General features: G+C 47.2%; 1 protein-coding gene and 1 long non-coding RNA gene across 2 annotated transcripts in view; one reads left to right on the top strand and one right to left on the bottom strand.

The window, feature by feature from the left end:
- Nucleotides 1-1,558: 1,558 nt before the first annotated feature.
- Nucleotides 1,559-11,833, bottom strand: LOC142013767 (uncharacterized). The gene is made up of 5 exons (XR_012645784.1): nt 11,705-11,833; nt 9,576-9,920; nt 8,364-8,518; nt 5,909-6,057; nt 1,559-5,455 (listed from the first exon to the last, which is right to left on the bottom strand). It is a non-coding gene; the product is annotated as an uncharacterized LOC142013767 (long non-coding RNA).
- The window catches only part of SNX18 (sorting nexin 18), a 27,979-nt gene continuing 25,741 nt past the window's right edge, over nt 10,988-13,225 (top strand). The window contains exon 1 of the mRNA XM_074995575.1: nt 10,988-12,884. Coding sequence (XP_074851676.1) covers nt 11,345-12,884 — 1,540 coding nt within the window. The 5' untranslated portion in view covers nt 10,988-11,344. The remainder of the gene's footprint in view (nt 12,885-13,225) is intronic.

The raw sequence follows: 13,225 nt of genomic DNA, 5'->3' as shown, positions 1-13,225 counted from the left end.
ACAAAAATTATTTTGTAAATCTTTTTCAGGCTTGAAAGGCAACTTTCATGTGCACTGGGAATGGATACTGACTTAATTATTTTTGGTAGTAGGGTGTGTATTCACTCACAGTCTCCTATTTCCAGATTACACTATAATGATAATCATCAGAATCCCCATCAGTTTTCCTTCAAGTTCTCCAAAATGGCACCTTTTAGTTTTAAGGTCCTGCAGCTAAGCAGGGCCTCGGCTTCAAAGAGGCCCTTGGTCTTTAATCCAAGGCCCTGATCTTGCAAGGTAGGGTTACCATATTTGACCTTTAGAAAAAGAGGATGCCCCTAAGAGGGAGTGTATCGTTATCAGTATCTACCAAATCACGTTGTATTAATGTACTATATACACAATAACACATTAATACGTGAGTCGGTAAACACTGATACAGATACACTCCTCTCAGGGATGTCATCTTTTTTATATGGTAATCCAATACAAGCATTTAAGTTCATGCTTAACTGTTAGCATGTGAATAGTCCCATTGTGCTTGCAGTTAAGCACACACTCCACTGGTCATAGTAACAGAGAGGGAGCCGTGCTAGTTTATATATTATCAAAACAAAAAAGCAGTCAAGTAGCACCTTAAAGACTAACAAAATAATTTATTAGGTGAGCTTTTGTGGGACAGACCCCCTTCTTCAGATCATAACCATACCAGGACAGACTCAATATTTAAGACATAGAGAACCAATAGTGTTAGAGCCTATTGAAGATAGAACAATTCCATTTGCTTTGGATTCTGTCAATGTAGTTCCCAAATGAAATAGGAGAGATCTACAACTGAGCAAATCCCAGAGATCCCGAATCTCTGTCCCCTGCCAAATGCCACATGACTTTGTGTGCCACTTCTGAGTGCAAAGCCTTTGCCATTTGCAGCATGAGCAGCAAGAAACCAAAACCTGCACACTTAGCTCTCCATGGCACTGCAGCTTGCTGCAGAAAATCAATAAGGCGGGCTTTCTCGAACAAGTTTAACTGTATTGCACAAACGCACCTGAGCTCTTGTGAATTTACCATGAGAAAAACAGTTTTCAAGTAAAATTAAGCCTCCCTTGCAATCTCACAACAGGATTCTCAGATTTTTTTCAGCCATGCGTGGTTGGAGCTCCTCTTGTCAATACCCTTTATCCCAGGAGTGAGCAAATTTTTTATGTTCAGCCCCACTTTTCATCTCTGCAATTAGCAGTCCCCTCCCCCTCCAACTGTTAAATGTAATCCAAACCTATGGAAATTTCGGTTATGCTCATACGAAAAAAAGCCCCTTTTGGCATGTGTAAGAGAATAAATATGTAGAATGTAAAAACAGTTAAATGGTATATACATGTGAATATGCATACATAAAAGCAGTAACATATGTCAACATTTTTAATAAGATGGATGTGCCTGAGACCTAGCACCCAATCGTGCTGTGCCCCCCACCCCTCCTTAGGAAATCTCACCCTCCCTGGGGCCCTCCCCACTTTGCTCATCCCTGTTCTATTCTCTCCTTGTAGGGCTGACTGTCAGAGCCTGGCTGTGGGGATTTTTTCCTTTTTTTTTTCTTAATTTTTTTCAGAGTTCCACGTACAGTTAATTACATATTACTGTGAAACCACTTTGTGTCAGGTGTTTTTTTTCAGATTTTGTTCCGTTAAGCTTGTGGTTAAACATACTTGTTTTTTTACTAATGCTTGTATGTTGGTGCAGATAGTGACACAGTAGAAATTCAAAATAAAATATAGAGATGCAGAATTCAAAAACACTCAGCCAAGAATGATGGACGCAACTGTAATAAGGGTGGAAAAAATAGCACCTTACCATGGATAGGATATTTATAAATGTATGAAACAAATTAAGTGACTTCCATTAAGGCATTTTACAATTACATTATATAAGCACAACAGAATTTTGTACTCAGACATAAGTTACTGAGCCATAAGAATACACTCAGGGAACAAAAATCGAAAAAACTGGCATAGTAACAGATGATTTTTTGGCAAGTCTTCCTATTTCTTTGAAAAACATTGCAGCTGCCTGGTGTTGACAGCTGGAGCCACTCCTTGCAGGCTCTGACTATCAGTCTCAGGAGGCTGCCACTCGTTGAAGTAGAAGAGGAGACTCCACTGCAGTCTCCCCAGGCCTGGTGAGGGTGAAGAACCTTAAAAAGGAGGTGAGGTTAGAAGGACTGAACTATGACCAGTTCTGCTCCAGAATCTGAAGAAGTGGGTCTTTCCCATGAAAGTTCATCACCTAATACCTAAAATTGTTAGTCTTTAAGGTACTACAGGACTGCTTGCTTTGTTTTGGGGACTACGGCCTGAGAGCTGCAGGGGACCCAAAATGAGGATAACAGGAGTTGAGGGGATAGGTGGAGTTTTATTGCTAATGGGTTCTGGGTAGATGGAGTGATTCCTGGGAGGGTGCATTGAGGCTGGTGGTAAGGTAGGCGGTAGTAAGGTAGACAGAGCTTAACTGAAGAGTCTTGGGATGGGACAGGGTTAATGGAGGACTGAAGAAGAAAGAATTAATTATTGGGCTGGAGACACATGTATGTGTGGGGGACAGCTTCTGCAGCAAGGAAAAAAGTCACCTTATCCAGTATGTATGGGATAGTGTAATACGCTGTACTGTTATACGTGCATACCCTGGGGGCGGTTGGGGGAGTACAACATCAAGTGATTGATTTAAAAGCACACTGAATTTTGTTTTCACAATTCTCATGATTTGGGGATCAATCTCATGATTTTGGGGGCTCCTACTCAGTATAGTTGATCTCTTGAAGTTGGCATAACTACATACAGATGTGATTTTGGTAAAGATAATTTCTAAAAAGAAGAAGAATGATCATTTTAAAATCAACAACAAAATGCTTCAGACTTACACAAAGTATCATTGCTTGCTCATTCCAAACAAACAGATGGAAAAGTTCATTTCAGATCAGGATTGTTCCAATATCTTGGTGCTGTTTTGTCCTCCAAGGCAAAAATGTATGTTTAATGTAACACATTTTTGACTGTCATAATTTTGCATTAAAACAAAAAGCAGTCAAGTAGCACTTTAAAGACTAGCAAAATAGTTTATTAGGTGAGCTTTTGTGGGACAGACCCACTTCTTCAGACCATAGTCAGACCAGAACAGACACAATATTTAAGGCACAGAGAACCAAAAACAGTAAGCAAGGAGGACAAATCAGAAAAAAGTGATCAAGGTGAGCAAATCAGAGAGTGGAGGGGTTGGGAGGAAGGTCAAGAATTAGATTAAGCCTAGTATGCAGACAAGCCCCTATAGTGACTCAGAAAATTCCCATCCCGGTTCAAACCACGTGTTAATGTGACGAATTTGAATATGAAAGAAAGCTTGTCTGTTTCCCTTTGAATAGCAGTGTGAAATTTTTTTTCAGTAACACGCATACTCTTAAGTCATTAACAGAATGTCCCATTCCATTAAAATGTTTACTAACTGGTTTGTGGATCTGGAGTGTTTGATGTCTGTTTTGTGCCCATTAACCCTTTGTCTAAGGGAGTTAGAAGTCTGTCCAATATACAAAGCATCTGGGCATTGTTGGCACATGATGGCATATATGAGTTAGTAGAGGAGCATGAGAAAGTGCCCGTGATTCTGTGAATAACTTGGTTAGGTCCAGTGATGGTATTTCTAGAGAAGATATGTGGACAAAGCTGGCAGCGGGCTTTGTTGCAAGGAAAGGTTCCAGGACTGGTATTCCTGGGGTATAGACTGCGGCTGTTTGTGAGGATCCTCATAAGGTTGGGAGGTTGTCTGTAGGAGAGAACAGGCAAGTCACCTAGGGCCTTCTGGAGTGTGGCATCCTGATTAAGGATAGCTTGTAGGTCTTTAATAATTCATTGCAGTGGTTTGAGTTGGGGGCTGTAGGTGATGACCAGTGGTGTTCTATTCTTGGCTTTTTTGGGCCAGTCTTGGAGTAGCTGGTTTCTGGGTATTCGTCTGGCCCTGTCGATTTGTTTTTTTTTACTTCTCCTGGAGGGTAATTCAGGTTTATGAATATCTGGTAAAGATCTTGTAGTTTTTGGTCTCTGTCAGTTGGATCAGAGCAAATGCGATTGTATCTAAGAGCTTGACTGTAAACAATGGATCTAGTTATGTATGCAGGATGGAAGCTAGAAGGGTGTAGGTGAGTATAGCGATCAGTGGGTTTTCGGTACAGTGTGGTACTGATCAGGCCATCCTTGATTAGTACTGTAGTGTCCAGGAAATGTATCTCTTGTGTGCAGTAATCGAGGCATAAGTTGATGGTGGGGTGTAGATTGTTAAAGTGTCTGTGGAATTCTTCTAGAGTCTTTATACCATGGGTCCAAATCACAAAGATGTCATCAGTGTATCTTAAGAAAAGGAGGGGTAGTAGGGGACAAGAGCTGAGGAATCGTTGTTCCAGGTCAGCCATAAATATGTTAGCATATTGTGGGGCCATGCGGTGGCCCATAGCAGTTCCACTAATCTGGAGGGATAAATTGTCCCCAAATCAGAAATAATTGTGTGTGAGAACAAAGTTGCAGAGGTCAGACACCAGACTGGCTGTGGTGACATCAGGGATGGTATTCCTGATTGCTTGTAATCCGTCTTTATGTGGAATATTAGTGTACAGAGCCTCTACATCCATTTTGGCAAGGATGGCATTATCAGGAACTTTTCCGATGTTTTGTAATTTCCTCAGGAAGTTGGTGGTATCTCAGAGATAGCTGCGAGTGTTGGTGGCATAGGGTTTGAGAAGGGAGTCCACGTAACTGGATAGTCAGGTGGTAAGGGTGCCAATACTCGAAATGATAGGGCGTCCAGGGTTTCCAGGTTTGTGGATTTTAGGAAGTAAATAGAATAATCCAGGCTGGGGCTCAGATGGTGTGTCTGAGTGAATGAGGTCCCGAGTAACAGCAGGGAGTTCCTTAAGTAGTTGTTGTAATTTCCTTTGGAATTGCAAAGTGGGATCAGCGGAGAGAGAGCTGGAAAATGTGGTGTTGGAGAGTTGTCTGGCTGCCTCCTGTTCATAGTCTGACTTATTCATGGTGACAACAGCACCCCCTTTGTCAGCTGGTTTGATTATGATGTCTGGGTTATATTTGAGACTGTGGACAGCATAGCATTCAGCATAGTTGAGACTGTGTCTCATTTGGCATTGTTTGTGTATAATGTCAGCCTGAGCACAGTTGCGGAAGCATTGTACGTAGAAATCCAGACTTTCACTACGACCCTCAGGAGGAGTACACATAGAGTTCTTCTTCTTTTGGTGTTGGTGGGGGTGTTGAGAGAGTCAGACTGTTGTTCATAGGTGTGCTGGAAAAATTCCTTTAGACAGAGACGGCGAAAGAAGGCTCCAAGGTCACCACATAACTGTATTAAGTTCATGGAGGAAGTAGGGCAGAAGGAAAGACCCCGGGTTAAAAGAGATTCCTCTGCTGGGCTGAGTTGGTAGCTGGAAAGGTTAACAATATTGTTAGTTGAGCTGTTGTTATTGTGGTTGAAGTATCCTGAGGAATGAAGTAATGTAGAAAATTTATTCTCTTTTCTTTTTGTAGAAAGTGGAAGTGTGTTTTATAAATTTCTTGTCTAGCACTGGTAAAGCCTTGTACTGTAGGGTGTTGCATGGATGCTTGTTTGTTGATGATATTTTCAAGTTCAGAGAGTTCATTTTTGATCATCTTTTGTTTATTGTAAGAGGCAGACTCAAACCTGGGATCTCCAGAGCTTAGTGCAGGCACCTCTACAGCTTGAGCTAAAGGCCGCATGGCTCTCATTTTAGGCTGTAGAGGACACTTATTCTTTCTCTGTGACGTGGTCTCGGTACCACTACATGGGACAGTGCACCCCACCTTCCCTCCCTGCTGCTGCCTGCCTTCTAGAGGATAGGGAAAGGTTCCTAACTCACCTGAAATGTCCTCGCGGGGATTCTGGGGGTTGTTCTGGGAGTGGGAGACTGGCTCTAGAGTCAGCAGGACCTCCTGGCTGGAAGACAGGCATGGTTGAATAGCTGGCCTCCTCCTGCTCCTCTTCCTTCCCCTCATCTTCTTTGGGCACCTTGAGGGTGACATCAGGTGTGTTCCAGCCTTACTCTATGATTACAAGGATGACATGCCACACACACAAAAACACAAACACACACACAGATGGTGTCCCGCTGCTCAGACTAGCTGGGCTCCTCCCAGGCCCTGGTGCAGCTGCTTGATTTTGAGCCAGCACTGTTCCTTCTCTGCCAGCCAGCAGTGGTCTGGCCAAAAACACTGGCATTCTGCCACCTGGTGTGGAGATCCCGGAGAGTGTTCTCCTTCCCCCCAGAGCCCTATGATATCCAGGCTCTCTGCACCGGTCCAGGACGGCACTCATCTGCATCCCAGGGCACTAGGGAGCAATGCCCTAAAGCCCTGAGCTGCAGAGCAGGGAAGTCAAAGGGAGACACAAGCCAGGCCAGAGCTCCAAGGGAGCCTGAAGCACCCAGGGCAATCCAAAAAAGGTAAGAGGATCGCAGCTAACAGGAGTGAGACAAGAACAAACCCAGAATAGCTCAGGATTTAGACACTATTGTCTTGTCAATTCAGCTGATGAACGTCAAGAAGTTCCAAGTTAAAACAGTTAGCAAGATGGCAGGAGTGAGGAACCAGGCAGAGCCTTTGAGATAAGCAGAGATAACGTGCAGAATGTGAAAGCTATCTAAGCAGCTTTAGATACCTTAGGGCCACGGTGTCTAACATGCCGTCCATTCACCACATGTGGTGAACTGGACAGTGTGGTGTGGTGAAGCAGCTTGTTGGAGCCGCACACATGGAGCACCCTCTGAGCAGGCACCCCACCACTTGGTGGGACAAACAAGTGGTGGCGGCAGCAGAGGTGGCTTCTGCTGTGGCTTTCTTGGGCAGCAGGACAGCTCACGTGAGGTGGCTTGGGGCTGGACAGCACACAGGATGGCTCAGGCAGGATGGCTCGGGGCTGGGTGGCTCACAGCGGCTCAGGGGCAGGGACATGTGGCGATCCATTCAATTGCTTTTGGACACCAGTGGCTTAGGGCACTAATATTTAGGTTATGTATTGTTTGCACAAACGGCAAGTGGATCAGCTGATTCTAGATACTATAGCTGATATTTATCTCTGTTGTTCACAACATCCCTTCTCTTCACATCTCCCTAGAAACCTAGTTTGATTTTGAAAGCCAGTGTGGGGGAACATTACCAACAATAAACTCCCTGTGACCCTAGATTTGGTAGAGATCCAGCCTGAGGCCCAGGCAAAGCCACAGACAAAAGCACTGAGCGGACGCTATTTTCCCCCACGCTGCCACACAGGGCGATAAGCTAAATCTCTGCCACAAAGAGGAAACTAATCTATCACTAGCCCACATGCCGTATAAGGCTATCTGCCAAAAAGAGGAAACTAGTATAGCTACAGTGCAAAAAAGGAGAAAAGGTATAAAAAGGCAGGAGCACCCTGCCTGCTGTGAGCCACTTGGGGCAGAATGGACCACCCAGACAGCTTGATTCCCACCATCCAGGGTGCTGGGGGCACTCCTGGGAAGGCAGGGAACAACCTGAGGGAAGAGGGTTGCCCCTGTCTGTTGGAGATCCTCGCCGTGCTTGCAAAATAATTGCTGGAGATTTTATGTCAATACACTAGATCTTTGGTTTACTGTTTGGGGTCACTGGCCTTTATTGAATTGGTCAGCATGTTGGACTAGAAAAAGTTTATCTCCCAGAAAAGAAAATCAAAAACTAGCCCAACTGTTATGGAATAATTATGATATTATTGTGACCTTGGTTCTTCCAGTCTCCTCTACTGCTGTTTACTTACACTATGCACTATTGCACTATGTGTAAATGAGATTGTAAATTTTACAGGTCAATGACAATTTTCCTTGTACTGTAAATAGCTTAACACATTTTTGGCACTGTGCAAATAGCATGTAATAATTTCAGACTGTTTCTAATCAGATAGGTCCGGCAGTTGAGTTTAAATAAAAAAAGCTTATCAACATTTTTTTAAAACGAAACAGATATAATATAAAGTTGCTTTTTTTATTATGACCATTTCAAGAGACTTCAGAAAGCAAGTGAGAAACACACATCTGTTGTGCACAAACACACACACAAAGCCGCAAACCAAACAAACATAAACAAAAATGTAAACAAAGTGCTACTGCTAGCTATGGAAAATAAGCCTAAAGAAAGAGTAGCTGAAGAATTCTCCTCAGAAGGAGAAATAGTTGCTGTAGGAAAAAGGCCCTGTGATAGACTGATGGGAGTGACCTCAGTTCCCTGACTTATAAAGTTCCTGAGAAAGTCTGGGACCAAATTAAAAAGAAGCAGAGAAGAAACAGGAAAAAGCCTAGGAAATACCACAACATCACTGTATAGTCTGGTGGTTCCCCAAAAGTTGTCTTCAGTGCTGAAAAAATCACAAAGATCATCCTTCCTCTATCCTGCTTGCAATTTTCTCTATAGGCAGCTGAGATTTTTACTTCACAGAAGAATCAGGATACCTGTACAACCTGCTAGAAACAGAGGGGAAAAATTTAGTTGATTTTACTAGATAGGCTGCTGCTATATAGGAATAGAAACAGAAAATGGAGGCGGACATTAAAGCTATCTCCATAAAGACAGGCCTCATTTGGTAACAATAGGACCATTTGGAGAAGAGAACCAGGTAGTCAAGAAGCAAAGGATCAGGCTTTAGGAAAGTCATCAGCATGGGGGGGAAGGGACCAGGTAGCAAAAAGTACCAGGAGGGTATGAGAAAGACAGAAGACCATAAGAGGAAGGAGAGATGATTGAACAAAGAGCAAATACAAGCCAGTGATTAAATTCCCTAATATTATTTTTCCATACAAGCAATTGCTGTAAGGATGTTGCAAAACTGAGAATGGTAGGGGAGATACCCCACATGAGTGTGGAAGGGAAAGGAAGGGAAAGGAAGGGAAGAGAAAAGGCCCATAAGAGATTCTTATTAAGATGTGGGCCACACTATGAAGATGTTTGAGGATCCTTGGTATAAAGCCTTCCTTTTCAAATGACAAAACCCTTGTTAATACAATACCACATATGAGAAGATACTGGCTCCTGCTGAATCTTGAGAAGGATTGAAATCTCTGGGACAGGAAACAGAAAAAATCATCACCGCTTTTGCAGGAAAAATATGAAGATGCATGTGAAGAACTGCTAGCAACAAACTGATACAATTAAAGTAGTTGAATTTTTAAACATGTCAGAATTTTAAAAAGATGAAAAATATTCAAACTACTGAAACTCTGTTTTACAATAATGAGATGTTATAAAAGATATAACTGCATTATGTCTAACTTCATTTATTATTTTAAAACTATTTTACTGAAGGTCTGTTAATTCAATTTAGGCTTTTATTACTCTGATGGGAAAATGAAATCCTAGCCAAAGTCAGAAAAGACCTTTTTAACATAAAAATGAGAGGGAGGGTGTATTAGAAAGAGTTATAAAACAGGCACTATCTAGGTAGAAATCTCATTTTAAAAATCCCATTTACCTTTGAGTACCCTAGATTCTTTTAATTTGGAGAACTTTATAAATATGAAATACCTGTTCAGACAGTCATGCTGGTAGTGTATTTTTTGCAATTCACTCAACATAAAATTAAAGCAAGAGCAGGCACTTTAACTTCTGGTTCTCAAGTCACAAAGCCCTGTTCCTGTGATAGCTCTGTGCTGCTGGAGGACGCTTGGTGTTCATTACAGTCCGACACACCGATGGCATACAAACACTATTTGAGACCTGACTGATTATCCCAACAATTGCCTCTCTCCTCTCAAGACAGGATGGGAGAGTTGAGATCAGGTTCCAGTCCAGCTAAAACCTTGTTGAAATGTGTTACTTTCTCTCTTAGCAGGCCCATGAGAACGTGGAGTTGTCAATCTTCCAGACATGCTGCAAAACAAATCATTTTCATCTTGCAAACAGGTAAGGAGGGAGGAGGCTGAAGCGTGCAGTTCTTGCAAGGACAGTTATCAGAAGGGTAGCCATGTTAATCTGTATCCCCCAAAACAACAAGTCCTGTGACACCCGTTTGTCAGACTACATTGCATCTGGCAAAGGGGGGTCTTTGCTCATGAAAGCTTATGCTCCAAAATATCTGTTAGTCTATAAGGTGCCACAGCACTTCTGCACTTATTTTTGCAAGGACAACGGAACTGTAAACTCCAGCCTTACCTCCAATTACCTCCTAAATCATTTCTCTCAATGTCAGAAAAATCAGTAATGTAAGGTGATGTCAGTAAAGAACAAGTGGTCATCTTTTCACATCCCTGTGCACTGAAAGTCACAAGACATCACATTAAGAAGTCGTGTGGCATCTTATAGACTAACAGATGTTTTGGAGCATAAGCTTTTGTGGGCAAAGTGGGTGGTGATGAAGCGGGTCTTTGCCCACGAAAGCTTATGTTGCAAAACATCTGTTAGTCTATAAGATGCCACAGGACTTCTTGACTTTTTTGAAGATACGGACTAACCGGGCTACCTCTCTGACACATGACAGCCCACTGAAAGCCAGGACAGCAGTAGAAGGCACCACACCGCCAGCACTGCCCCATCCCTCCAGTCATTTGGAGGTGGTCAGTTTCACTGACTTTTTGTTAGGAACTCCACCATCCACCCTTTGCTCATGCACTGGGGCGGGCGGGGGCTGCAGGGTACAGCGGTGCCAGCAGGCGATGGCTGGGGTATTGTGTTGGCCTGTGGAGTGCAGCGGAGGAATGAGGGCCCGGGGGAGGGCCGGGAGCCTGGGGCTCTGTCTGTTGTCTCCTAGAAAGATGCCTCCTCACAGGACTCGCCAGCCAGAGCGGCGGCGTCTCCGGCGGGCGCTAAGACCCGGGCGCTCATGCCGCTGCCGCTGGCTGGGGAGGCGCGAGCGGGCCCTGCACCCGCACCCAGCCCGGCCGGACAACAGGGGGCGGGCGGCACAGGGAAGCGGCCCATCGATGGGGGCGGCCGCTCTGCTTTCGGCTCCTCGGCCCTGCCTCTCGGCTCTGGATTAGCGAAACTGGTTACGTGGGACACTGCCCGGCCCGGCCCGGCCCGGCCCCCCTGCGCCCCCGCCGGGGTGAAGCGGGGACTCCGAGCCGCCGCCGCGCTGCGAGGTTCCGCGGGCGGCGAGCCCGGGCGTGCCGCGGAGGGAGCCCCACCGCCGGGGGGAGCCGCGGGAGCCGGGCGGCACGAGCAGGCGCAGGGGGCGGCGCCGCAGGCGGGTAGCACGGGGCAGCGGCTGAGCTGCCCGGGCGGGGAGGGCGGCTCTGTGCGGCGTCCAGCCCCAGCCCCAGCCCCTGCCCCTGCCCCTGCCCCTGCCCGGCCGGGCCATGGCGCTGCGCGCCCGGGCGCTGTATGACTTCAGGTCGGAGAACCCGGGGGAGATCTCGCTGCGGGAGCACGAGGTGCTGAGCCTCTGCAGCGAGCAGGACATCGAGGGCTGGCTCGAGGGGGTCAACAGCCGCGGCGACCGCGGCCTCTTCCCGGCCTCCTACGTGCAGGTGATCCGGGCCCCGGCCGCGGAGCCGCCCGTCCCCGCCCCCGGGGCCCGCTACGCCAACCTGCCCCCCGGCGGCTTCGAGCCCCTGGCGCCGCCGGTGGCCTTCCACCCCCTGGGGCTGCAGCAGCCGCAGCTCCCCCCGCCGGCGGCGGCCGAGCCTTTCCTGCCCGCGCCCTACGGCGGCTCCTACCAGGGCAGCGACGACGACTGGGACGATGACTGGGACGACAGCTCCACGGTGGCGGAAGAGCCGGGCGTGCTGGGCAGCTCCTACCCGGACTACGAGGCGGCGGGAGGCGGCGGCCCCTCCTCGGGCCGGTACCGCCTCTCCACCCGCTCGGACCTCTCGCTGGCCTCCCGCGGCAGCCAGCAGCCCGGCCACCACCAGCCCGGCGGCGGGGCCAAGAGCTCGGCCACCGTGAGCCGCAACCTCAACCGCTTCTCCACCTTCGTCAAGTCGGGCGGGGAAGCCTTCGTGCTGGGCGAGGCTTCCGGTTTCGTGAAGGACGGGGACAAGCTGTGCGTGGTGCTGGGCCCCCACGGGCCCGAATGGCAGGAGAACCCCTACCCCTTCCAGTGCTCCATCGAGGACCCCACCAAGCAGACCAAGTTCAAGGGCATGAAGAGCTACATTGCCTACAAGCTGGTCCCCAGCCACACGGGGCAGCAGGTGCACCGCCGCTACAAGCACTTCGACTGGCTCTACGGGCGCCTGGCCGAAAAGTTCCCTGTCATCTCCGTGCCCCACCTGCCCGAGAAGCAGGCCACAGGCCGCTTCGAGGAGGACTTTATCTCGAAGCGTCGCAAGGGCCTGGCTTGGTGGATGGACCACATGTGCAGCCACCCCGTGCTGGCTCAGTGCGATGCCTTCCAACACTTCCTCACCTGTCCCAGCACCGATGAGAAGGCCTGGAAGCAGGGCAAGCGCAAGGCCGAGAAAGACGAGATGGTGGGTGCCAACTTCTTCCTCACCATCAGTGTTCCCAGTGGCCCTGCCGCTGTCCTGGACCTACAGGAGGTGGAGAGCCAGGTGGATGGCTTCAAGAGCTTCACCAAGAAGATGGATGAGAGCACCATGCAGCTCACCCACACGGCCAATGAATTTGCCCGTAAGCAGGTCACTGGGTTCAAGAAGGAATACCAGAAGGTGGGGCACTCCTTCAAGGGCCTTAGCCAAGCCTTTGAGCTGGACCAGCAGGCATTTTCTGCCAATCTCAACCAGGCCCTGGCCTTCACGGGGGAAGCCTATGATGCCATTGGGGAATTCTTTGCAGAGCAGCCCCGACAGGACCTTGACCCTGTGATGGATTTATTAGCACTATATCAGGGGCATCTGGCCAACTTTCCAGATATCATCCATGTCCAGAAAGGTAACTTTCCTATGTCTGTCTCTCTTATTCTATTCAGTCTCTCTCTCTCTGTGGTCTGAGTGCAGGTTTAGGAACCAGGCACTCTTGCGTGCTAATCCTAGCTCAGTTAGTCTCTGGTTTTTGGTTAAAGGCTGCTGCATTTACTCTGGCAGAACTACCACTGAGTTTAAAGGCAATAGTACATAAGTTTTCTTCCGTACCACGGGCCCAATGGGAATTCTGACTGGGTAAAAGTCACAAGACTGGATCTAAGCCAGTCTTTTTAATCTATAAAATGGGAATTAATTCCTGCCTATGCTACAGGTATATTGAAGGTCAGTGAGTTTGTTGCTAAAACGTTC

The sequence above is a fragment of the Carettochelys insculpta genome, chromosome 5 (genome assembly GCF_033958435.1).
Source record: "Carettochelys insculpta isolate YL-2023 chromosome 5, ASM3395843v1, whole genome shotgun sequence".
Lineage (NCBI taxonomy): Eukaryota > Metazoa > Chordata > Testudines > Carettochelyidae > Carettochelys > Carettochelys insculpta.
This window is presented reverse-complemented; position numbering and strand designations above follow the sequence as displayed.